Source organism: Hemibagrus wyckioides, linkage group LG07 (assembly GCF_019097595.1).
Source record: "Hemibagrus wyckioides isolate EC202008001 linkage group LG07, SWU_Hwy_1.0, whole genome shotgun sequence".
NCBI classification, from domain to species: domain Eukaryota; kingdom Metazoa; phylum Chordata; class Actinopteri; order Siluriformes; family Bagridae; genus Hemibagrus; species Hemibagrus wyckioides.
Genome location: NC_080716.1, coordinates 28,664,626 through 28,691,487, shown reverse-complemented (window position 1 = coordinate 28,691,487; position 26,862 = coordinate 28,664,626). Strand labels below are relative to the sequence as shown.

The 26,862-nt window shown below is 36.5% G+C and overlaps 4 protein-coding genes across 5 annotated transcripts in view; all 4 read right to left on the bottom strand.

Moving 5' to 3' along the window:
* Positions 1 to 25,454, bottom strand: part of LOC131356722 (uncharacterized) — a 36,061-nt gene extending 10,607 nt beyond the window's left edge. The window contains exons 1-3 of one of the 2 annotated variants that reach the window (XM_058395911.1): positions 24,919 to 25,454; positions 24,000 to 24,764; positions 22,657 to 22,722 (exon numbers count right to left, since the gene is read on the bottom strand). In XM_058395911.1, the coding sequence (XP_058251894.1) occupies positions 22,657 to 22,667 (11 nt within the window). In that variant the 5' untranslated portion in view covers positions 22,668 to 22,722; positions 24,000 to 24,764; positions 24,919 to 25,454. Of the gene's footprint in view, positions 1 to 22,656; positions 22,723 to 23,999 lie in introns of both variants that reach the window. The other variant, XM_058395910.1, reaches the window with a different exon arrangement.
* Positions 1,298 to 4,588, bottom strand: LOC131356725 (uncharacterized). The gene is made up of 3 exons (XM_058395914.1): positions 4,313 to 4,588; positions 3,369 to 3,428; positions 1,298 to 3,180 (listed from the first exon to the last, which is right to left on the bottom strand). Exons 2-3 carry the CDS (start codon positions 3,377 to 3,379, stop codon positions 1,503 to 1,505), a joined length of 1,689 nt encoding a protein of 562 aa, XP_058251897.1. The 5' UTR covers positions 3,380 to 3,428; positions 4,313 to 4,588; the 3' UTR covers positions 1,298 to 1,502.
* On the bottom strand, positions 12,335 to 15,758 carry LOC131356726 (uncharacterized). The gene is made up of 3 exons (XM_058395915.1): positions 15,618 to 15,758; positions 14,598 to 14,665; positions 12,335 to 14,342 (listed from the first exon to the last, which is right to left on the bottom strand). Exons 2-3 carry the CDS (start codon positions 14,606 to 14,608, stop codon positions 12,674 to 12,676), a joined length of 1,680 nt encoding a protein of 559 aa, XP_058251898.1. The 5' UTR covers positions 14,609 to 14,665; positions 15,618 to 15,758; the 3' UTR covers positions 12,335 to 12,673.
* Positions 20,353 to 22,724, bottom strand: LOC131356724 (uncharacterized). The gene is made up of 2 exons (XM_058395912.1): positions 22,657 to 22,724; positions 20,353 to 22,410 (listed from the first exon to the last, which is right to left on the bottom strand). Exons 1-2 carry the CDS (start codon positions 22,665 to 22,667, stop codon positions 20,727 to 20,729), a joined length of 1,695 nt encoding a protein of 564 aa, XP_058251895.1. The 5' UTR covers positions 22,668 to 22,724; the 3' UTR covers positions 20,353 to 20,726.
* Positions 25,455 to 26,862: the final 1,408 nt, after the last annotated feature.

Below are 26,862 nucleotides of genomic sequence, written 5' to 3'. Positions count from 1 at the left end.
TCACAACTATGATCCAGCTTCTTTGGTCCAACAATCTAGTGTTTTTTTCTCCATGTTAACACTTTCTTTGATAATTTGCTGTTCCTTGTGCTGTTAGAAAGCATCGTGATCACTGCCCTCTACTGTAAATGTGCTTTCACACTGGTGGACCAGAAGATGTCAAATGTTTTGCTATCAGGAACCCCTTTAAATGTGCAATAGTCAATATTTTTCACTTCTTACTAGTACAAATAATGTAGAACAATATGTAGAAATCATAAAACCAACAGTTAATGCTTTTTTCCCCAGAGTATGTATATTTTGTTTGTTTGTGTTTGGATTGCACTATTGTCAGTCATTTTATAGACCAATGCCCCTTCACATCTCCATAAAAAATTACACACACTGTTTATAAAAACTGTTACTGTTATCTACTGTATCTGTAGCTAGTTTTGACTACATTATTTCTTTTAACTACATTAATTCTCTTCACAACTTTGCTCCAGAACAGTCTATACTTGAAAGCTGAAAATTGTGAGTTCTGTGTTTCCAGAACCACCTTTTTGGGATTCATATTCTTGACCGGGAGCATACAGATGGACCGCGACTAGATAAAAGCAGTGACGAACTGGCCACACGTGTGAATCGTAAGCAGCTCCAACTTTTACTGGAAGTTAATCTGTGGTTATAGTTCCATCGCGGCACCCCTACACTAGCTCACCTCCACTCTGTGATCCAAGGCAAGTAAATGGCTCTTTAAAACACCCCACAGTGTATGTGTAAAATTAAGTCTTAAATGTGAGTGTAAATGTTGATTACTAATTACCACTACATTACTGGTTACCGGTACATTATATTACCTAATTATACTTACATTACTTGATTATCATGAAGAACAATGTCATCTATTCAATCATTATTTTTAATTTGTGAAACAGAAAGCAAATATGTTATTAGGAATAAAATACCTAATAACCTAATATAAAATAATTAAAATTCAGGCACATTTAGCATATTTGTTTAATTTTCAGTTGTTGTAAATATGTCATTTATTTATAACAATATTTTATCTAGTAGGGACATTATTAATTATATGGATAATGAATTACTAAAGATTGAATGTTATTTGATAGATGTAGGTTTGTGTCAGAAAGAAGAAACTTAGGCACAGTATAGTTACCAGATATTTAATGAGAAAGTCACAGATAACGCTAAATTATATTCATTTTCAAAGAAAAGGATTAACATATATCCATGAACAGTATATGTAAGATAAAAGTTACACTGCTATACTTCAAACTCAATCATAATGGCTCATAAAAAAAGTAAAATTATTAGCAAAACAAAGTAAAATATTAAATCTGATTAACAGCTTTGCTGAATAAACACAATGAATTGAATTAACTGAACAAAACTTGCACACTTGATGCAGACGTGTTTAAAATTCCATCTGTATTACATCATGTTACATGTATAATATACTGAATTCATTTATTTACCAGGAACAAACTGTTCCAGTTTATTTAAAATGTCTTTTTTGTATATGTGATTACAGCATTAACTCTTTCCTGTGATTCAGGCTGAATTCTCCTCAGCTCTCTTAGTTTCTGAGCAAGAACTTTTCTTCCAGTTTCCTCAGCTCGAGGGATCAAAAAGTCAAGAGACTGAACAATGAAAGCAGAATCTGGCTTTAAAGCAATCTCAGACAGTTTCATGATGGTGTTGTAGGCTTCTTCCACCAGCTCAGCTTTTTCTTTTTTAGTTGTGATCAGTTGTTCACTCAGTCTTCTCTCTATTCTTGTCTTCTCTTCTTCCTGTTTCTTGTTGCTTTCAAACTCCTTTTCAACATTTTCAAAGGACTTTGAGTCAAACTTGATATCTGATGCTGGATTTATGCTGCTTTCATACTGTTTTTTAAGCTCATCAAATGTCACTATGACCTCTCTGCTGCATGTAACATATTTCTTCTTCTCTCTGACATGTTTCATGTAGTGACATTTACCTGTACATACAGTGCAGTGGTCATTTTTTATGACTTCACACCACAGAGCATTAGGAGCCAACCAGCAGTTATACTCATGACAGTTCTCCTTACAGACAGAGCAACTGGTAACCTTTTTGTCCCTCCATGAAGCATTTACAATGTGTACTTTTTCTTTGTAATACTTGGTGACTGGAAAAGTAAAGTTTTCATTTCTCTTAATCTTTTCTCGGTTTTCCCCAAGGGCTTTTTGAATCTGATTCAGTTCTTTACCTTTGTACTCTATAAACTCAATGCGGTCTTGTAGATTAGAAATACAGGCTTCAAGTCGTTTGGACTCAGTCAGAACATTTTCAGTCTGCTCTAAGCTTTTTCTGTTCTGTTCTTTCAGTGAAGCAAAGAAATCATTTAAATTGTTCTCTGTTAGTTTCCAAGCTGTCTGGAGAGCTCTGTTATACTTTTGGCTCCTCTTTTCAGTTTGACGATTGTTAAATAAGAAATGTTCAGGTTCATTATCTTCATCTTTCCTGCATGGAATTGCTGCATTCTTGATGGCATTAAGAGCATTTGTTGGAGGCATTCCATCTGAGTGAGTGATAAATATGACAATGTTGTTCTCTATGTCGCTACCAAATAAGGACAAAACTGCATCAAAGATGTATTGCTGTCTGTCAGTGAGCCGATTCTCAGATGCCTTCACTACCAGACACACTGCATCAATTTCTTTCACTCCAGTCGCATAGTGAAACAGTTTGTACAGATTCTCAGCGATCTGTTTGTCATATTCTGTTCCCCTGGTATCTCCATAACCTGGAGTGTCAATGACGGTAAGACAGATTGGGTTGTCTTCAGCAAAGACCTCATACACATTGATTTTAGTTGTTTGACTTTTTGACTGATCTGACATGTGACTATCTCCTCCCTCCTCTATAATCTCAAACCACACTTCATCTGTAAACTTCACCCCCAGTATATAATTTACCATGACATTAATCAGAGTAGTTTTGCCTGTTCCACTTTCTCCTACCATCAGTAGGATTTTGTTTTTCATATTGATGCTTCGCTGTCCAAAGGTCCATTTTCTCACTGACCCGTCTTTTTCAAGATTACGTCTGGCTGTGAGGAGACGATATCGTGCAGGTGGACCTTCACTGATTAATTTACTCTTCTGGATTAAACCACATACGAGTAAATCATGTATCCTTGCTGTCACTTTAGATCTGTTAAATCCAATGACAGATAGAATTCTGGTTTAATGTCATGAGAATGTATGCTTAAAATGTGCTCAGTCATTTCAAAACATGTTTAACAAGATCTTTTTTAAAGATAAATCATTCTTCTGAAAAAAATGTTTTTGTATCATTTGATTGTAAAAATAACAACAATAATAATAAATTAATTAACTTACCCCGTAGCCATAATATACTCGTCACAGATGTCTCAGAAGATTCTGTCACAAGTGCATGACCTACAGTATTGATTAAATTTTGAATTTTATTAAAATAAACATCTGGAAACAACTGACATAAGGAAGTTTAATTTTAATGTTTCTCTCTTTCCTTTTTCTTTGAATATCCAGGTTGTCCATGCTTGATATTTTGTCTTCTTAAATATACTTTTTTCTGGAATTGTAGCAATAAATATAAAGTTGACCTTGATATAACTTTAATATAAAATAATGGTGATTCCATAAATCAAAGTAATATGTAATTTGTTTAAGGGGACATTAAGAAAGAATTACACTGTCAATGTTTTTTCACTTGTCTGTTATTTGTTTTGCTATATGTTTTGGTTTTGTACCCCTTCTGGTGAATGGGATGAACTGTGCATGCTCTGGCATTTCCTGTGGGTAGCGATTTTAAACAGAAAGTGATGTGGCAGAGGGGGTAAGGGAGTTTTTTTTTTATCTGCATCACAAATTACTCTCATGCTTTATTTGTTTTCATTTTCCAAGTCAGGCTCAATCTATCTATAAGAAGGGCGTACCACTACATTTGTTGTCTACCATTTTTGAAAGAGAAAACCACAAAACTAAACTGTGGTAAGACAATAAATTTGAATCACTTGAAAATTGATATAAAAAAAGATAAAAACAATGTATATTTACAGACATGTACACAGTATCTTTATACAGTACTACACAATAAAATCTTTCATTTTTTCACTCTACTAAGGTATCACACATTATGTTGAACGTATATGTGAAAATTATAATTATAAGTGTAATAAAATTATTCTTTTTCACATCAGGACTAATTGTAAATTAATCCAATTTTGATTTCTCTTTTGAAAACTGCATCAATAAGTACAAAATCACAAGCGTAAATATAGACGTATGTTAGTTTACTGTACCTGCTTTAAAAAAGTAGAAATGCCCTTCAGGAGCAAGATGAAGAATAGTGATGCTTAACTGTGTTGTGACTTTTTTTAACAGGAAGACATTTGTGGTCACCTAAGAAGGAAGACACAACTGACTGTTAAAACCTGGCCAATGATCATCATTGAGAAAGCTGTTACTAGGCATAAAAACACATGAAAGATTATGAGACTTCTTCAGTTTTCTGCACTCTTCAGTATAAGTATTTAAAAGCCTGAGAACCCAAGGTATTTGATGGGTAGTGACAGCTTGCTAGCAATACCTATAAACAATTCAATAGATCTTGTGATTTTGATAAGCAATAACTTTAAAATTGTAATAAAATAAAAAAAAAATCTTTAAAATGAACAGCCAGCTCTTTTCTCTCAAATGATTCACTGTCAATTTTTATTTTTAAAAATCACAACCACATTGTTGGTCTTTGCCTACCTATCACCATGGGCATGATCAGGATCAAAATATTCTTTGAGGTTTACATTACACAGGAAATCAGTCGTAGTTCAAATATGCTGAAGAACAGTCCTGAGTTTATTTTATGTTAATTGTCCATGCACTACAAAAACTTCATGTAGCAAGTAAAATGATAAATATAATCAAATGTATGTAGTATTTCCTACTACAGGTTTACAACATGAATTTATTCTCCAACAAGGAAGAAATCCTCAAATCATCCAGACTACTTGTAGCAGTCCTAAATAATTCCCAGTCAGTACAGTCCGAGCTTGCCTGAAGATCCTTCACAGTCTACCTGGTTCAATCCTCACAACATATTTGGAGAGCTTTAGCTTTTGCCTGTATGCAGGAATCACATGGACCATGACGTAGTCCAAGTGTCCCAGTACAGCTTGATATGGCGTGACAGGCACAGGAACTGCTTACTGTAGTGTAACAGTGTTCCAGAATGTTTTCCTCTCTGGTCGGGAATTCAGTAGATGATTTAATAGTCTGTATTTGGGTAATTTCTGCAACTATGACCAAAATGTCCAGTAAATTGTCGGATGTGTCAATAAAGGTAGGAAATAAATCCATAGGGACTGTAGACTTGATGAAAAACTTTTGCTGGGACACATTGTAGAAGTCTGTTAGACAATCAGCACTGACTGTGTCCACACTTATAGTGAACAGTTCAACAAACAACTCACAGTCATTAGCATTGTGTCTAAAGACCTTAAAATGACTGTCAAACTCTTGGATAAGTTTTCTGAGAACAGTATCTTACTTCAGTACCTTCTCTTTCATCATTTATGCCTCTCTAAGCAGGGAAAACTGGCTTAATTCCCAGGATGTAGAGATGAGAGAGAAAGAATGACAGAAGAGCAGTGTGAGACTGGGTGTGTAAAAAGAGAAAAGAAGACAAGTAAAATCTGAGTAAGGAAAATAGAATAAATAAATGTCAAAAGAGGGAAATAAATCCATTCCAAAACTGACAGCACATAAAAATATTGTGAATATTAGAATTGTGAAAATTACCTTTCTGAACCGAAGTAGTTTTTGTTTGCAGGCTCTGACATGATCAAAAAGTTGGGTGATTATCTGGTGTTTTTCCTGGAGCTAAATATTATTATTATTATTATTATTATTATTATTATTATTATTATTATTATTATTATATAAATATAAGCTCAAAACAGCTCTGTGCCAGGCCAGGCCAAAAAGCCATTTCATTTCTGTGAGCACTTTATTATTACAATTCTTGCTTTCCTGAAAAGGTCTGATCACATCATAAAACTCAAAAAAGTCTCCTCAGAACTTTTCCACGCCTCAGCCATATAACATACTGGTGGTACAACACATCAGCATATTTGCACATCCATCTCATCCAACATCTCCTCCTTGAATACAGTTGTAATGTTATCCATATTCTTCCAATTCAATTCATTCTTTATCAACACTCTCTAAACAGCAAATAAGTCTCCTTTTATAGTACCAGAAATAGTTTCAAGACCAGCCAGCTCTAATGTTAATTCACTCCCCGCCGAAATACCATACTCTGCGGAATCAGACATATCAATGCTCTTGTCCTAAGATATTGAAAATGCAGAAAACACAATTGCTTTTGCCTTGATTTGTGTTGGGTAGTGGAATTCCTGGACAAGCAGATCTGATCATATTTGTGAAGTGCACATTGCTTTGGTGGCCACTACAGGGCATTCTTTGATAATCGAAGCGAAGGCTCTTCCACATTTAGCAATTAGTAAGGTATTCTGATAGCTGGCCCATGTGGCACTTTCTTGAGCTGATGCTCTGTTCATATAAAATTTTATCTATAAGATTGTTAGTCTTCTATTTGTTTCTCGTTTAGAGCAAACCAAACAGTTAACATTTAACATACAGACTGAACAGGACACTAATATAACTAAATTGATACAAGATGGCGCCGGCGAGGTCGGCTGCCTTCACGACTGCTCCGACCATGCTTTGTTTGTTTTTGTTTATTTTCTGCACTCCAGACCACCTTGGAACATACCACTGTTGGATACCCACAAAATGGACATTATTACATATGACAGAGACAGAGACTCTTATTTCTATTGGTTTACAATCTACAATCCCTAGCCAAGCGAGTTTCTGAGGAACAAAGGACGCAACCCGAAGCAGCGACCGAGGGGCAAACAAGCCAGCATCAGGAACAGGCTAATAGCATGCACACACTGGGCTCCCTTGTCTAGCATCCTGTTAGCCAATGTCCAGTCTCTGGAAAACAAGTGCGATGACCTTACAGTCTGGATAAATTTCCAGAGAGAAAACCTTCTCTGCTTCACTGAGACATGGCTGAACCCAGCAGTACTGGACCAAGCCATCCAGCTGGCTGAGTTTTTCTTGGTTCACTGCATGGACAGAACAGTGGAGTCGGGAAAGACAAGAGGAGATGGAGTGTGTCTGATGGTAAACAACAGCTGGTGTGACGGCGTGAACATTTCACCTCTTTCAAGCTCCTACTCACCCAACCTGGACCATCAAATGTCGCTCTTTTTACGTTCCTCGGGAATTTAGTTCGGTCATAGTCAATGCCGTTTATATTCCACCTCAGGCGGACACGGACACTGCTTTATGGGAGCTGCATGAAGCTCTCACTCTTCCCCAGACCCTTGGAGGCCCCCAGGGGCTCATTAAGTTTGCGGACGATACTGTGGTGGTGGGCCAGATCACCAACAATGACGAGAAGCCCTACCTAGAGGAGATTAAAAACCTGAAGACATGGTGCCAGGACAACAATATCCTCCTGAACATCATGAAGACTAAGGAGCAGATAGTGGACTTCAGTACAAAGCAGTAGAGGAATTACCAGCCACTCGCTATCAATGGGACCCCAGTGGAGAAATGGACACTTTTCGGTACCTGGGTGTTCACATCACGCAGGATCTGTCATGGTACTGTCATGTCAACACCCTGGTGAAGCGTCTTTACCATCTCAGACGCCTAAAGGACTTTAAAATGTCCTCTAAGGTGCTAAAGACATCTACACCTGCACCATTGAGAGCATCCTGACGGGAAGCATCACAGCCTGGTTTGGAAACAGCACCAAGCAGGACAGGCAAGCTCTCCAGAGGATGGTGCGATCAGCTGAACGTACCATCCGCACCGAGCTTCCTGACCTGGAAACTATATACAGCAAGCGGTGCTGGACCAAGGCCAGGAAGATAATGAAGAACCTTAGCCATCCCAACAATGGACTCTTCTCTCTGTTGCAGTCAGGGAAATGTTTCCCCTCCTTGAACGAAAACACAGAGAGAATGAGGAGGAGCTTCTTCCTGCAGGTCATTCAGGCTCTCAACCAGAATACCTAGAACCTGGATTTTTCTAGACTTTTTCGCTGGACTTCCTCACACATGACAGTCTACCTCAGCTGTTTTTGCATTGTCACTTTACCCCCTGACATTACTGTTAAAACCGGATATTTATTAGATTTGTCTTTAATATCTATATATTTATCTTTCATTTATCTTACATTTATGTATACATCATATTTTTCTTATATATACAGTATCTCACAAAAGTGAGTACACCCCTCACATTTTTGTAAATATTTTATTATATCTTTTCATGTGACAACACTGAAGAAATGACACTCTGCTACAATGTAAAGTAGTGAGTGTACAGCCTGTATAACAGTGTAAATTTACTGTCCCCTCAAAATAACTCAACACACAGCCATTAATGTCTAAACCATTGGCAACAAAAGTGACTACACCCCTAAGTGGAAATGTCCAAATTGGGCCCAAAGTGTCAATATTTTGTGTGGCCACCATTATTTTCCAGCGCTGCCTTAACACTCTTGGGCATGGAGTTCAGCAGAGCTTCACAGGTTGCTGGAGTTCTCTTCCACTCCTCCATGATGACATCACATAGCTGGTGGATGTTAGAGACCTTGCGCTCCCCCACCTTCCGTTTGAGAATGCCCCACAGATGCTTGGCCAGTCCATCACCAAGGCAGTGGTCGTCTTGGAGGTGTGTTTGGGGTCGTTATTATGTTGGAATACTGCCCTGCAGCCCAGTCTCTGAAGGGAGGGATCGTGCTCTGCTTCAGTGTGTCACAGTACATGTTGGCATTCATGGTTCCCTCAATGAACTGTGGCTCCCCAGTGCCGGCAGTACTCATGCAGGCCCAGACCATGACACTCCCAGCACCATGCTTGACTGTAGGCAAGACACACTTGTCTTTGTACTCCTCACCTGGTTGCCGCCACACACTCTTGACACCATCTGAACCAAATAAGTTTATCTTGGTCTCATCGGACCACAGGACATGGTTCCAGTAATCCATGTCCTTAGTCTGCTTGTCTTCAGCAAACTGTATGCGGGCTTCCTTGTGCATCATCTTTAGTAGAGGCTTCCTTCTGGGAGACAGCCATGCAGACCAATTGGATGCAGTGTGCGGCGTATGGTCTGAGCACTGACAGGCTGACCCCCCACACCTTCAACCTCTGCAGCAATGCTGGCAGCACTCATACGTCTATTTCCCAAAGACAACCTCTGGATATGACGCTGAGCACGTGCACTCAAATTCTTTGGTGGACTATGGCGTGGCCTGTTCTGAGTGGAACCTGTCCTGTAAAACCGCTGTATGGTCTTGCCCACCGTGCTGCAGCTCAGTTTCAGGGTCTTGACAATCTGCTTATAGCCTAGGCCATCTTTATGTAGAGCAACAATTCTTTTTTTCAGATCCTCAGAGTTCTTTGCCATGAGGTGCCATGTTTAACTTCCAGTGATCAGTATGAGAGTGTGAGAGCAATAACACCAAATTTAACACACCTGCTCCCCATTCACACCTGAGACCTTGTAAGACTAATAAGTCACATGACACCGGGGAGGGTAAATGGCTAACTGGGCCCAATTTGGACATTTCCACTTAGGGGTGTACTCACTTTTGTTACCAATGGTTTAAACATTAATGGCTGTGTGTTGAGTTATTTTGAGGAGACAGCAAATTTACACTGTTATACAGGCTGTACACTACTTTATTGTAGCAGAGTGTCATTTCTTCAGTGTTGTCACATGAAAAAATGTGAGGGGTGTACTCACTTTTGTGAGATACTGTATATATACAGAACTGTATATATATACAGGTCAACATTATTAGCCCTCTGATGTTAATAGTCAATAGTGTATTCCTAACAGCCTTTAGTCATTTGTTGTACTTCTCAACAAGTCTCAAGCATGTCTCCTGAGGAGTGGCAGCCCATTCCTCCTTAGCGAATCTCTCAAGCTCCTCCAGATTTGTTGGACTTCTGGCATGAACTCTGGACTTTAGTGCGCCCCACAGATTTTCTATTGGATTTAAGTCTGGGCTTTGTGCAGGCCAGTCAAGGACGTTCACTTTCCTCCTATGTAGGTAGTTCTTCACCAGAAGTGAGGTATGCTTTGGGTTGTTATCATGCTGGAAGAAAAAACGTCGACTCAGACCAAGTTTTGTTGCAGACTGTTTGAGGTTGTCTCTCAAAATCTTCTCATAGTCTTCCTTTTTCTTGGTTCCTTCAACCCTGACAAGATTCCCAGTTCCAAACGCACTGAAACATCGCAACAGCATTATACTACCACCGCCATATTTCACTGTGGGAATGGTGTTCTTTGGGTTGAACACCTCTCCCTTATTTCTCCAAACATAGTGTGGGAAATAATTTGATGGTTTGAAGTGTATATGTATGGAACTCTTGGTTGATGTGTATAAAATAACCAGGGGACAGCATGATTAGGTTTTCAGGTAAAAGTTTATTCAGTAGATCGTTTGATTTTGAGAACAATGTAGAGTTTAACGCAACATGTAGGTCGGTCGTTGGCCTTGCATATAGTCTGCAAGGGCTTCAGAGAATGAGCAGCTATATCAGTGATGTCAGCCTGGCAGGCTTTCTCAGCGGTAGCAGGCCTGCCAAATTTGGTCCAGTCAATACTGGAGCTGTATTTCAGGTCATCACAACCAGTCTTCACCATGCTGATACCTTGAGAAGCAGTGATCTCATCATGGAGCAAACGCAGAGCGTGTTGAATAGCAATGGTAGTACCAGGTGAAATGTCTAGATCAATTATACAGAAAAGACAGATAGATGAAGGAGCAGTGAAACATAAAATGCAATAATAAAGAACAAAGATGGGAATTGACCCCTGTAAAACTGAGAACTTACCCATGCTGTCCACTGTGGTTGAATGAGTCACCTGAGAAAGTGAAGTTGAAGAAAATCCCACTGGTGGGGGTGGAGATGCCCACATTTTTAATATAATGATTCTCGAAAGTTTAATTATAATGGTATTCGAAAAGTTATAAATTAAAAGATAATGGTGTCAAAAAAGAACCTAAAACACCAAAAAGAAAATAGGTGGGATTTTTTCAGCAAAGAGCTGGTGACGTGTTGCATTTGGAGAGATAAGGAAAATGAATAAAAAGACTGTGGTTGGAGATCCCCGTTTAGAGGTTGTTGGGACATTCATGCTTGAGCATCTCAATTCTTGTATCAGCGCTGATTGCAAATAAAATCTCGTATCTGCATTCATCTAGTCTGCCTAATTCGTCTTCTTTAGTTAGAGTCTCACTCTGACTGAGCTGTCGGGTCAGTGTGGAGTTGGAGTCAGATTTTATAGTAAAGTGTTTGAGTAGAGCAGAATTTATTCCACAATAGGCAACATCTCTATGGCCAAAGAGCTCTAGTTTTGTCTCCAGTATGCATCATTTTTCCCCAGTTTGTCCTTAGCAAACTTCAGTCTAGCTTGTAGGTGTCTCTTCTTCAGAAGTGGAGTCTTTCTTGGTCGGCAACCTCGCAGTCCATTCCTGTGCAAGGTTCTAGTGACTGTCTTCATTGATGCATCAATCCCAGACTTCACTAGTCATTCACTAGTGTCCTGGAAGTTGTTCTTGGGTCTTTAGAAACCTCTCTCACTAGTTTTCTTTCCAAAGTTTTTGAAATCTTTCGCTTCTTGCCTCTGCTAGTCTTGTTCTCTACTGTGTGGGTCTCTTTAAACTTCTTGATAATACTTCTCACGGCTGTTCTTGACACTTGAAAATGTTTTGATAAACTTGTATATCCTTCTCCTCCTTTGTGAGCATGAACAATTCTTCTTCTCAAGTCTAAACTAATTTCTTTTGTCTTTGACATGATGGTACATATTATTTTGCTAGTTGTTTTGCAAGATACTAATCCTCAGGTTAAAGTGCAATTTAAAGGCTTAACTAGGTTAAAGTGCACGTAAAGTCCACAGTGTGCAGCTAGGTGCAAACAGAGCATAGACAAGACAGTGCAAAAGACAATAAATACAAGAAAGACAACACAAAAGAACACAGGACACTTGCGCTGAAAAGAAAGAAAAGAACATGTGTAATGGAATGTAAGTGAAATAAAATAAAATAAAGTGAAATGATGTAAAAAAAAGTATTGTGCAAAAATATTGTGCAAAAATATTGTGCAAAAATATTGTGCAAAAATACACAGCAGTGGTTGAGGTAGTGCAAATAGAAATAACCATAAATATGACGTAGGTAGGTTCGTGAGAAAGAAGTATAAGAAGTATCAATATAGTTACAAGATATTTAATAAGAAAATCACAGAGAACAATAATGATATTCATTTTCAAAGAAAAGGATAAACATATATCCATGAACAGTAAATGTAAGATAAAAGTTACACTGCTATACTTCAAACTCAGTCATAACGGCTGAAGATTATTAGCAAAACAAAGTAAAATATTAGATCTTGATCAACAGCATTACTGAATAAACACAATAAATGTAATTAATTGAACACAACTTGGTACAGACATGTTTATAATTCCATCTGTATTACATTATGTTACATGGCCATGTTTAATATACTAAATTAATTTATTTACTAGGAACAAACTGTTCCAGTTTATTTAATTTGTCTTTTTGTATATGTGACTATAGCATTAACTCTTTCCTGTGATTCAGGCTGAATTTTCCTCAGCTCTCTTAGTTTCTGAGCAAGACATTTTCTTCCAGTTTCCTCAGCTCGAGGGATCAAGAAGTCAAAAGACTGAACAAGGAAAGCAGAATCTGGCTTTAAAGCAATCTCAGACAGTTTCATGATGGTGTTGTAGGCTTCTTCCACCAGCTCAGCTTTTTCTTTTTTAGTTGTGATCAGTTGTTCACTCAGTCTTCTCTCTATTCTTGTCTTCTCTTCTTCCTGTTTCTTGTTGCTTTCAAACTCCTTTTCAACATTTTCAAAGGACTTTGAGTCAAACTTGATATCTGATGCTGGATTTATGCTGCTTTCATACTGTTTTTTAAGCTCATCAAATGTCACTATGACCCCTCTGCTGCATGTAACATATTTCTTCTTCTCTCTGATATGTTTCATGTAGTGACATTTACCTGTACATACAGTGCAGTGGTCATTTTTTATGACTTCACACCACAGAGCATTAGGAGCCAACCAGCAGTTATACTCATGACAGTTCTCCTTACAGACAGAGCAACTGGTGGCCTTACTGTCCCACAATGAAGCATTTACAATGTCTAATTTATCTTTGTAATACTTGGTGACTGTAAAAGTAAAGTTTTCATTTCTCTTAATCTTTTCTCGGTTTTCCGCAAGGGCTTTTTGAATCTGAGTCAGTTCTTTACCTTTGTACTCTATAAACTCAATGCGGTCTTGTAGATTAGAAATACAGGCTTCAAGTCGTTTGGACTCAGTCAGAACATTTTCAGTCTGCTCTAAGCTTTTTCTGTTCTGTTCTTTCAGTGAAGCAAAGAAATCATTTAAATTGTCCTCCGTTAGTTTCCAAGCTGTCTGGAGAAATCTGTTATACTTTTGGCTCCTCTTTTCAGTTTGACGATTGTTAAATAAGAAATGTTCAGGTTCATTATCTTCATCTTTCCTGCATGGAATTGCTGCATTCTTGATGGCATTAAGAGCATTTGTTGGAGGCATTCCATCTGAGTGAGTGATAAATATGACAATGTTGTTCTCTATGTCGCTACCAAATAAGGACAAAACTGCATCAAAGATGTATTGCTGTCTGTCAGTGAGCCGATTCTCAGATGCCTTCACTACCAGACACACTGCATCAATTTCTTTCACTCCAGTATCATTGTGAAACAGTTTGTACAGATTCTCAGCAATCTGTTTGTCATATTCTGTTCCCCTGGTATCTCCATAACCTGGAGTGTCAATAATAGTAAGAGATATTGGGTTGTCTTTAACAAAGACCTCATACACAGTGATTTCAGTTGTTTGACTTTTTGACTGATCTGACATGTGATTATCTCCACCCTCCTCTGTAATCTCAAACCACACTTCATCTGTAAACTTCACCCCGAGTATATAATTTACCATGGCGTTGATCAGATTAGTTTTTCCTGTTCCAGTTTCTCCTACCATCAGTAGGATTTTGTTTTGCATATCAATGTCTCGCTGTCCAAAGGTCCATTTTCTCACTGACCCGTCTTTTTCAAGATTAGTTCTGGTTGTGAGGAGACGATATCGTGAAGGTGGACCTTTACTGATTAATTTACTCTTCTGGATTAAATCAATAACAATCAGTAATGTCTCTTCAGATCTGTTAAATCCAATGACATATACAATATTGGTTTAATGTCATGAGAATTTATGCTTAAACTGTCCATAATCATTAAAAAAACATGTTATAAAATGATATTACTTGGAATACAGAATGTCATTTTTTTTGTTAAAAACACTTTTTTTGACTCATTTGACTGTAAATAATAATAATAATAATAATAATAATAATAATAATAATAATAATAATAATAATAATAATAATAATAGTAATAATAATAATAAATCAACTTACCCTGTAGCCATAATACACTTGTTTATTTGCCACAGATGTCTCAGAAGACTCTGTCACAAGTGCATGACCTATTAATGAATTTTTAAAAAAAATTAACATCTGGAAACTCAACTGATATAAGGAAGTTTAATTTTAATGTTTCTCTCTCTCCCTTTTCTTTGAATATACAGGTCGTCCACACTGGATATTTTATCTTCTTAAATATATCTTTTTTCTGGAATTGTAGCAATAAATATAAAGTTGACCTTGATATAACTTTAATATAAAATAATGGTAATTCCTTAAAACAAAGTGATATGTAATTTGTTTAAGGAGCCATTATGAAAGAATCACACTGTCAATGTTTTTTCACTGGTCTGTTATTTGTTTTGCTATATGTATTGGTTGTGTACCCCCTCTGGTGAATAGGATGAACTGCACATGGTCTGGCATTTCCTGTAGGTAGCCATTTTAAACAGAAAGTGATGTGGCAGAGGGGTGAAGAGAGTTTTTTGATTTGCATCACAAATTACCGTCAGGCACTGCTTTGTTTGGTTTTGTTTTTCATTACAATCAAATACCAAGTTAGGCTCAATCTGGAGTAGTGTCAAATACAAGAAGGAAAAGCCACTTAATAAAATCTTTCATTACATCAGTCTTCTAAGGTTTGGCTACGCATTGATTCAGACATTCACCTCTCTATTCTTGTACAAAACCAGCAAAAAATTATTTTATATTGTTGAAATTGTAAAGGACCTATTGTGTCACTAGCATTAATGATAATAATAATAATAATAATAATAATAATAATAATAATAATAATAATAATAATCAAATCTATGTTTCTCTAAATATCAGTTCTTATCAACTCATTCATATTTCTCACATTTTCTGTCTAATGTATATCTGAAAATCTTAACTTAAAAAATATTCTTTTTCACATCAGGACTAACTATTAAAACCAAATTTACTCTTCTGAAAACTGCATCACTAAGTACAAAATTACAAGCTTAAATCTAAATGTATGTTAGTTTACTGTACCTGATTTATAAATGTAGAAATGTCCTTCAGGACCAAGATAAAGACTAGTGATGCTTAACCATGTTGTGACGTTTTTTTAACAGGAAGACATTTGTGGTCACCTAATAAGGAAGACACAGCTGAGTGTTAAAACCTAGCCAATGAGCATCGCTGAGTAAGCTGTTGCTAGGCATAAAAACACATGAAAGGTTATGTGACCCTTTCCCATCATGCACTCTTCAGTATAGGTCTCTAAGAGCCTGAGAGCACAAGATAGGTAGTGACATCTTGCAAGCTACTTATGATTTTTCTAAATTCTAAAATTTTAATATAATCTAAATAACAGCCAACTCTTTCTTCTCAAATGATTCACTTTCAATTTCACATTTACATTTCTGGCATTTGGCAGATGCACTTATACAAAGCATCATACAAAAGTGCTTTGAAGTCTCTATCAATGAATACATTAACACTGGTTCAGGTTACAGACTTAGGATACCATCAGCCTAAAAACTGAGTTGTTTTTATATACAACAACAATACATAAGACAAACAGGGAAAAATATGAGCTAGTTTAAGTGCATCAGGAAGAGGTAAGACTTCAGCCGTCATTTGAAGACAGCCAATGGCTGTACAGACATCTAGGGGAAGTTAAGGCTGTAGTATCTGAGGGAGGGCAGGAGAAGATAAGTTGGGTGTCATTGGCAAAGCAGTGATATGAGAACCCATATAAGGATATAATCAGACAGTTGATTATAAACATTGCGTTCAAGAATTTTAGAAAGAATCGAGAGAAGTGATACCGGTCTGTAGTTGCTGATGCTTGAGGGATCCAGAGCAGGTTTCTTCAGTATGGGGATAAATCTTGCTTTTGAAGACAGTTGGTACACGATCAGATGGTATGGTGACTGTGGTGATGAAGAGCAAAGGTGTAACTTTGGTTTGAAAAGTGTGTGTGTGTGTGTGGGGGGGGGATCGGGGAAAATTCAAGATTCAATTCAAGATTCAAAGAACTTTAAATGTTTTTTATTTGAATCCCATTTCCTGCATTTACATACATTTAGGGACTATGGTGATACAAAATCCAGGAAATATTTAAGTTGATTGTAATGATAAATTCTGCCAAAGTTTAGTAGGCTACTAAACTATGTATATAAAAAAGATCCCCTACTTTCTTTAATAATATCTTTAGTAATATCAGGTGCAGATAGACAGCAGCAACATTATTGATCAATATTGATCATTACTTTAATAATTGTCTTTCATGCATAAACCACCACCCTTAGTTAATAAACAAATTAATATATTTACATTTCTGGTGCTAATTTTCTGTGCAGCACAAATACCTAAAGTAGATCATTTTTATGCCTCCAACACTGTATTATAGCAGGGTAGGAAGTAACCATCTGTAATCCTTACTGCTGTAATCTAAAAGGATGGGAAAATTGATAACACAATAGATACACTACTCATTTGGTACACAGGATGCAAGATTGTCATACAATCTCACAAACATAAAAAAAAGTGTCGGAACTCAGAGTCCCCTCCGAGTGGACATATCACAGGGTGGAATTTTAGATTGTGTCTATTTCTATTATTTCAATAATCTTATCCAATGAACTCAATAAACTATCAAATACTTAGCCAAAATAAAGGAGATCTCAGTCAGCAGATGAGAAGAAGCAGGTTTCTTTATTCAGCCATGCAGTCAATCAGTTGCATTTCTGAGGAGAGCAGCTGGTCTCAAAAAAATCCCACAAAATTCCCCTCTACTTATACCTCAGGCGCCCCATGGTGCCTCCTTTTCCTAATTTAAATATTTCCAGCAATTTCCCATTATGTTCAATGTATTGTTATTTTCATCCCTCCTTCCTTAATTTACATACTTTTACCATGTCATTATTATCCTACTTGTCCTGATACTGCCCCGAAATTGAGGTCAGCCTCCCCTTTTCAAATTTTTTTCAATAAATTTTCATAATTTTCAAATTAGTACCCTGACTGTTTCTGCCTTTCTCTGCGTCATCTTTGACCTTTATTTAAGTTAGATACGCTTCTATTTCTAAGTTTAAATGCGCTTCTGTTCCTAAGTAATTCTGAGTAAGCCTTACCACTATCGCGCTTCATTGCTATATTTCTAAGTAATTCTAATTAAGCCTTACCACTATCGCACTTCATTGCGCTTCATTGCGCTTCATTGCTGATGTTCCGATGCTGTTATGTCCAGATCTAGCTTTCTGCCCGCACTGTCTGTCTTCTCCATCTTGGTGCCTATGCTATGTCTAGCCTACCGGCCACGCTGTCTGACTTCTCTCATCTTTGTGCCTATTCTGGGCCCTAAAAAAATCCCCTTTCTTGCTCACCAGTCTCAGTGCGGTTATTACACTAGCACACTAATATTAAAGGTTCTGAATAAGTATTGTTAGGTTATACATGATTATTATAATGGTTATACATTTGCATTAATCAATAGCTACTAATCAATAGCTAAATCATTTTGATAGATAACCACTACTTTTAGGCAGAGTATTGCTATTTTAAATCTAGGCATATAATTTTCTCCGACATCACCACATGAGTTGCTAAATGTTCATCCTTCACCTTGAAGTGTATTTACAAAGCAAAACCAGCAAATTAAAGTTTTAAACATAGTCAGGAGTCCACATGTTCTTCAGTGAGTTTGCCCTTTCTTTTATAGAGGTAGTACACTTAGTCCACAAAATACATGTTAAATAAAGAATATTAGAAAGAATAAGGAGATGTGGTTGGCAAAAGTGGCTAATCTCCTGCCAAAAACCAGTGTATGATTAACAGGGCATTTCTGGATTAATCTGGCTGATGTGGGCATGTTAATGGAATTTATTCAAACAGACAAGACATTAGTCTAGGAACTGTGCCAAACCCCCCAACAAAACTACCGTGCTCTTCACCTTTCCAACTTCACCCCTTTATCTTACAATATGTTCTTGTTCATTTGCTTTGTGGACATTTATATAGTGATCTGGCTCTGCTGTTAATGTTCTGTTTGGATGTTACTGAGAAAAGAATATGCAAGTACATCTAAAAAAATTAGAATATCATGAAAAAGGTCAATATTTTTTGTCACTCAGTTCAGAAAGTGAAACCCACATATTATATAGATTCAATACACATGGAGTGAAATATTTTAAGCCTTTATTTCTTGAAATTGTGATGATTATGGCTTACAGATAAGGAAAACCCAAAATTCTGTGTCTCAGAAAATTAGAGTATTACATAAGATCAATAAAAAAGGACATTTCAAACAGAAATGTCAGGCTTCTGAAAAGTATGTTCATTTCTATGCACTCAATACTTGGTTGGACCTCCTTTTGCATTAATTACTGCATCAATGCGGCGTGGCATGGAGGCAATCAGCCTGTGGCACTGCTCAGGTGTAATGGAAGCCCAGGTTGCTTTGATAGTGGCCTTCAGGTCATCTGCATTGTTGGGTCTGGTGTCTCTCATCTTCCTCTTGACAATACCCCATAGATTGGGGTTCAGGTCAGGCGAGTTTGCTGGCCAATCAAGCACAGTAACACCATGGTCATTGAACCAGCTTTTGGTACCTTTGGCAGAGTGGGCAGGTGCCAAGTCCTCCTGGAAAATTAAATCTCCATAAAGCTTGTCAGCAGAAGGAAGCATGAAGTGCTCTAAAATTTCCTGGTAGATAGCTGCATTGACTGTGGTCTTCAGAAAACACAGTGGACCAACACCAGCAGATGACATGGCAGCCCAAATCATCACTGACTGTGGAAACTTCAAGCAACATGGATTCTGTGCCTCTCCAGTCTTACTTCAGACTCTGGGACCTTGATTTCCAAATGAAATGCAAAACTTACTTTCATCTGAAAAGAGGACTCTGGACCACTGAGCAACAGTCCAGTTCTTTTTCTCTACAGCCCAGGTAAGACACTTCTGACGTTGTCTCTGGTTCATGAGTGGCTTGACATGAGGAATGTGACATTTGTAGGCCATGTCTAGGATTTGTCTGAAGCTCCTCCAAATTCTTGAATGGATTTTGCCTGACAATCCTCTCAAGGCTGCAGTTATCCCTTTTGCTGGTGCACCTTTTCCTACCACACTTTTTCCTTCCACTCAACTTTCTATGAATATGCTTGGATACAGCACTCTGTGAACAACCAGCTTCTTTAGCAATGACCTTTTGTGGCTTCCCCTCCATGTGAAAGGGTGTCAGTGACTGTCTTCTGGACAACTGTCAAGTCAGCAGTCTTCCCCATGATTGTGTAGCCTACTGACCCAGACTGAGAGACCATTTAAAAGCTCAGGAAACTTTTGCAGATGTTTTGAGGTAATTAGCTGATTAGGGTGTGATGCCACGACTTTCCAATATTGAACTTTTTCAAAATATTCTGAGACACAGAATTTTGGCTTTTCCTTTTCTGTAAGCCATAATCATCACAATTACAAGAAATAAAGGCTTGAAATATTTCACTCTATGTGTAATGAATCTATATAATATATGGGTTTCACTTTCTGAATGGAGTGACAAAAAATATTGTTTTTTTTTCATAATATTCTAATTTTTTTAGATATACCTGTAAATTACTACAAAAAACAAATAAGTAAATAAATAAGATGTTAATTTACCCCATTACCATAATGGTTATTATTATTTCCTGAAATGAATCTCTGAAGATTGAAGATTATTTGATAGATGTGGGTTTGTGTTAAGAACGGAGTGACTCAGGCATACTGCAGTTACCAGATATTTAAAGATAGATATTTAATGAGGAATTCAGATAAACTAGTTATACAGAGAACACTAGCAAGAGTGGGATTAACAATATTCAGCTAATTAACTAAATCAAGTTAAAAGAAGAGGATAAACATCTATTCATGAACAGTATAGGTTCACATGTAATATAGAACATGTAAGGTAAAAAAAATCCACTGTAATACTTTAAACTCAATTGTAATCAAAACAGATTTAAATGATTATCAAAACAAAATAAAACATTAAATGTTCAACAACTGCATTACAAAATAAACACAGTGTGTTTTATTATTTGAACAATACTTGCACATGAGATACAAATATGGTCGTGTTTATTACATGTTACGTGGCCATTTTTAATCTCCTGAATTCATTTATTTACCAGTTACAACATTCCTGATTTTATTAAAATACCCCATTACAGCAGTAACCCGTTCCTGAGATTCAGGCTGAATTTTCCTCAGCTCTCTCAGTTTCGTAGCCAGAACTTCTCTTCCAATTTCCTTAGCTCGAGGGATCAAGAAGTCAAGACACTGAACAATGAAAGCAGAGTCTGGCTTTAAAACAATCTGAGACAGTTTCATGATGGTGGTGTAGGCTTCTTCCAGCAGCTGAGCTTTTTCCTTTTCTTTCTCGACCAGTTCTTCTTTCAGGCTCTTCTCTATGCTTGTCTTCTCTTCTTCCTGTTTCTTGTTGCTTTCAAAGTTGTTTTTGACATTTTCAAAGGCCTTTGAGTCAAACTTGATATCTGATGCTGGATTTATGCTGCTTTCATACGGTTTTTTAAGCTCATCAAATGTCACTAAGACCTCTCTGCTGCATGTAACATATTTCTTGTTTTCCCTGACATGTTTAGTGTAGTGACATTTACCTGTACATACAGTGCAGTGGTCATTTTTCATGACTTCACACCACCAGGCATTCAAGGCTCTATAGCAGTTTTTTTCATGGCAGTTCTCCTTACAGACAGAGCAGCTGGTCACCTTTCTGTCCCACCATGAAGCATCTTCAATGGGAACTTTTTCTTTGTAATATTTGGTGACTGTAAAAGTAAAGTTTTCATTTCTCTTAATCTTTTCTCTGTTTTCCCCAAGAGCTTTCTGAATCTGAGTCAGTTCTTTACCTTTGTACTCTATAAACTCAATGCGGTTTTGTAGATTAGAAATACAGGCTTCAAGTCGTTTGGACTCAGTCAGAACACTTTCAGTCTGCTCTAAGCTTTTTCTATTCTGTTCTTTTAGGGAGGCAAAGAAATCATTTAAACTGTCCTCTGTTTGTTCCCAAGCTGTCTGGAGAAATCTGTTATACTTTTTGATCCTTTTCTCAGTTTGACGATTGTTAAATAAGAAATGCTCAGGTTCATTTTCTTCATTTTTCCTGCATGGAATTGCTGCATTCTTGATGGCATTAAGAGCATCTTTTGGAGGCATTCCATCTGAGTGAGTGATAAATATGACAATGTTGTTCTCTATATCTTTACCAAATAAGGACAAAACTGCATCAAAGATGTATTGCTGTCTGTCAGTGAGCCGATTCTCAGATGCCTTCACTACCAGACACACTGCATCAATTTCTTTCACTCCAGTCGCATAGTGAAACAGTTTGTACAGATTCTCAGCGATCTGTTCATCATATTCTTTTCCCCTGGTGTCTCCATAACCTGGAGTGTCAATGATGGTAAGACAGATTGGGTTGTTCTGGGCAAACACCTCATACACAGTGATTTCAGTTGTTTGACTTTTTGACTGATTTGACATGTGATTATCTCCTCCCTCCTCTATAATCTCAAACCACACTTCATCTGTAAACTTCACCCCCAGTATATAATTTACCATGGCGTTGATCAGAGTAGTTTTGCCTGTTCCAGTTTCTCCTACCATCAGTAGGATTTTGTTTTGCATATTCACACCTCTCTGTCCAAATGTCCATTTTCTTAGTGAGCCATCTTTTTCAATATTACTTCTGGTTGTGAGGAGACGATATCGTGCAGGGGGACCTTCACTGATTAATTTACTCTTCTGGAATAAATCATGTACAGTTGATGATGACTCTTGAGATCTGTTAAATCCAATGACAGATAGAATTCTGGTTCATAAGAATTTATGCTTAAAATGTCCTCAGTCATTTCAAAACTTGGAATACAAAATGCTTTTTGAAAATCATTTTCAGCATCAAACAGTGCAGAGGATAATTGTTTTTGTTTTGAAAAGAAAAAGCATTCTTCTGAACAATGTTTTTTCATATCATTGTGTTTTCATATCGTTCATAGGTAAGAAAAAAAAATAAAAAAAATAATCCACTTACCCTGTAGCCATAATACTAGTTCAATTCCCACAGATTTGTCAGAAGATTCAGGCACAATTGTATGACCTATAAATGAAATTTAGAATTTTATTAAAATAAGTATCTGGATAATCTCTCTCTCTCTCTCTCTCTCTCTCTCTCTCTCTTGAAAAGTCTTAGTACTTTAACTATTTATATATATATATATATATATATATATATATATATATATATATATATATATATATATATATATATATATATATATATATATATATATATATCTGTTTAAATATACTTTTGATTAATTTGGCAATAGATATAGATTTGACTTTGATACAACTTTAAAATAAAATAGTGGCGATTCCTTGAAACAAAGTAATACATAATTTGTCGTAGGAGCCTTTAAGAAAGAATAATACTGTCACAATGTGTTTCACTGGTCTGTTATTTATTTTGCTATATGTATTGGTTTTATACCCCCTCTGGTGAATGGGATGAACTGCACCTGCTCTGGCATTTCCTGTAGGTAGCCATTTTAAACAGATTGAAAGAGAAAACCTCAAAACCAAGTTGAGGTAAAACAATAAGTGTGAAGAGTTTGGAAATTGATGTACAAAAATATTTTTTTAAAATTAGATTTACAGACATTTACACAGTATATTTATACTGTACTACACAATCAAAACTTTCATTCTATCAGTCTTCTAAGGGTTGGTTATCCCATGATTTATACAGAAGTGGAGGGAACAAGGAGGAGGAGACTTTTCCTCATTCCAAACAGAGACACTCCTTGACCCTCTCTAGTCAGGTACAAATCCAACAAATTATAATTTAGTATTATTGGAAATGTCATACAAGACACCTATTATACCAGCAGCATAAAAATATGGAGTAATAGAGTCAAGAGTTTCTGTAAATTTCTAGTTCAATCTTGCTGTATTAGTCTTCACTAAACATCCTCTCTTATTTGTTTTTCCTGCTGACAAAGTGTGTAAAGGCTAGGTATGACTTAATAGTTAACAATCAGCATTACATGTCAATTTAAAATGATTAATTGATTTTTAATAAGTATGTTTTTTATATTATTAAACTTGTCCTTCAAGAGAAATTTGACAACTAACTTTTTTCTTATTCATTCTGTTGCATCTTATAACTAACTAACTAGTCTTTTTATTCTTCTCATTATGACGAATTATTTTCTTATTTTAGAAAAATGTGTGTTGTTCACTTTAACTGTTTGAATAAAACCAAATAAACTAAAATGGTAAAAACAATTCTCTTTTGAAAAATACATCACACAAAAGTCTAAACTTAAAAAAGTCTTAAATACAAAATAACAAGTATAAATTATGTTAGATTACCTGCTTAAGCAAAGTAGAATTGTCCTTCATGAGCAAAATGAAGACTAGAGATAATTAACGCTGTTGTGACTTTATTAACAGCAAGGATTTTGTGGTCACCTGATGAGGGAGTCAGACCTGAGTGTTAAAATCCAACCAATGAACATCAAGCTGTTACTAGGCTGAAAAACACTTGAAATGTTATGCAACTCTTTCTCTAAGACTTTCAGTTCTCTGCACACTTCAACACAGGTCTAAAAATAGCTTGAGAGTCCAAGATAGGCAGTGATAGCCAGCTCTTTCCTCTCAAACAATTCACTCATCAGGACACTCCCTTTTTCCTCTTTATACTCAATATGGTTTTGTAGATTAGAAATACACGCTTCAAGTCGTTTGAACTCTGCTTTAAGCTTTTTCTGTTCTGTTTGTTCAGTGAGGTGAAGAAATCATTTACACTGTCCTCTGTTTGTTCCCAAGCTGTCTGGAGAGCTCTGTTATACTTTTCATTATACTTTCTCCTCCCTTCACTAAAATCTCTTTAAACTTTACCTCGAGTATATAATTTACATAGCATTGATCAGAGTTCCTATTCCAGTTTCTCCTACCATCAGTAGGATTTTGTTTTGAATATTGACACATCACTGTCCAAATGTCCATTGTCTCACTGAACCATCTTCATAAAGATTACTTTTGGTTGTGAAGAGACGATATCGTTTGGGTAAACCTTCACCGATTAATTCACTCGTCTGGATTAAATCATGTACAGTCAATGATGGCTCTTGAGATCTGTGAAATCCAATGATAAAAATCTGGTTTAATGTTGTGAGAATTGATGCTTAAAATGTCCATAATTATTTCAAAACATCCACCAATTCAGAGGTTGCATTAGTTTGAAAAATGTTTTTGTTTACAATTTGACTGTAAAAAAAAATCCACTTACCCTGTAGCTATTGCCACACATTATTCCCAAGATTCTGTCACAAATGCATAACCTAATTATTTTAGTTAATGAGTAATGAGTGTTTAATGATTACCATATATTGGTCATATAATCACCAAATTTTGGATTGCCGGCTAAAACGGTGTGGAGGGCTAAAGTCACCAAACTTTTTACAGCTAAACTCCTGTGGAGGCTATATTTCATCAAACTTTGCTTTGACAACAAAAAGTCAAAGGTGAATGGTTGTAATAATGTTAACGGTTGTACAGCAAAGCTATTGTGTTGGCTCTGTTAACAAGACCCACATGCGTGCTTAGACACGTAGTCTAACATCCGATCAGTGAACAAGGAACAAATAATGTTATTTCCTTTCCTACACCCACAATACAGAATACTGAATCTGTAAACAAATATCACTTGAATAGCCCACACAGAGACACACACAGGCATGTTGACTCTGGAAGTAAAACGCCCGCTGTTCTTTAAATATTGGCCAACAAAGTGCTACAGAATCAGTAAACAATTATCACTTGAATAGCCCTACACAGAGACACACACACACACACACACACACACACACATAAGCACACACATGCATACACACACACACACACACACACCCCAACTCCCCCCCAAAACCACTAGAGTCTCTGATAGCAATTAACATTTTAAGGACACTCACACAATTTTTTTTTAAAAATACAAAAAAAAAAACAAAAAAAAAACACACCCACCATTTTCCCTTTAAATATGTTATGACTCTGAATGTGAAATATTGGTGATTCTTTGAGCGCAACTATGGCCACTTGTCCTGATTCACCGAAAAACTTGAAATCTACTTTGGGGAGATTTTAGAGCATGAAAATTTTCAGTATTGGTCATTGTCAAATGGTTGTACAGCCGGGGATTTTTCAATGCAGAATCAGCAGTCATAGCACTTTTCAGGTTATCTTGACCAGGTAACATCCACTGGAGCAGTGCTACTGAGACCATAACTTTTGATCAGCGTGACTGGGAATGGTTTAGAATGGATTTCTTTTCATCAGAGGCCTACAAATGGAAATGGAAAAACAGTACATCTCTACATCAGACATACTGCATCAGCCACTGTGCGTCTGATAACAAAGAGAACTGCAAAGTGAGATATGATGGACCAGCTGGCATGATCTACAATGTTACTTTAAACAAACCGACGAATTATTATGAAACGTGAAGAAAGTGGGTGAAATAAGAATAAAACTAGAAGATCTTTTCTGACATTATGTTTTTAATATTCTTTCAAGATTGTTCAGAAACCACACTTTCTCTCGACTCCACCCAAACGATGTATATATGAGACCAGTGGTGTAACTTTGGTTCGAGAAGTGGGGGGGTGGCACAAAATGGGGGAAAATATTTTTTATTTGAATCCCATTTCCTGCATTTACATACATTTAGGGACTATGGTGATACAAAATCCAGGAAATAATTAACTTCATTATAATGATAAATTCTGTCAAAAAGAATAAAAAAGAATAGTCAAAAATGTTAAACAAACTTTTATTTTAAACTAACTGCTGTACCTGAAAATAAATAAAATAAATCATTTGTAGGACAGGACATTTTTCAGAGTTTTTTTTCCTTTCCACCAAACCGCAGGGGTTTAGAATAGAAAAAGCAAAAAGCTTTTATGAACTCTGTGTGTGTTGAATCACTTTTTTCGCAAAATTTTTCAAAATTAATATGTAAAATAATTTTATAATTTTTATAACAATTATATGAAATTGTTGATCATTACTTTAATAATTGTCTCTCATGCATAAACAACCACTCTTAGTTAATGAACAAATTAAAATCTTTACATTCCTGGTGTTAATTTTTTGTGCATCACAGATACCTAGAATAGATTATTTTTATGCCTCCAACACTGTATTATAGCAGGGTAGGAAGTAACTATCTGTAATC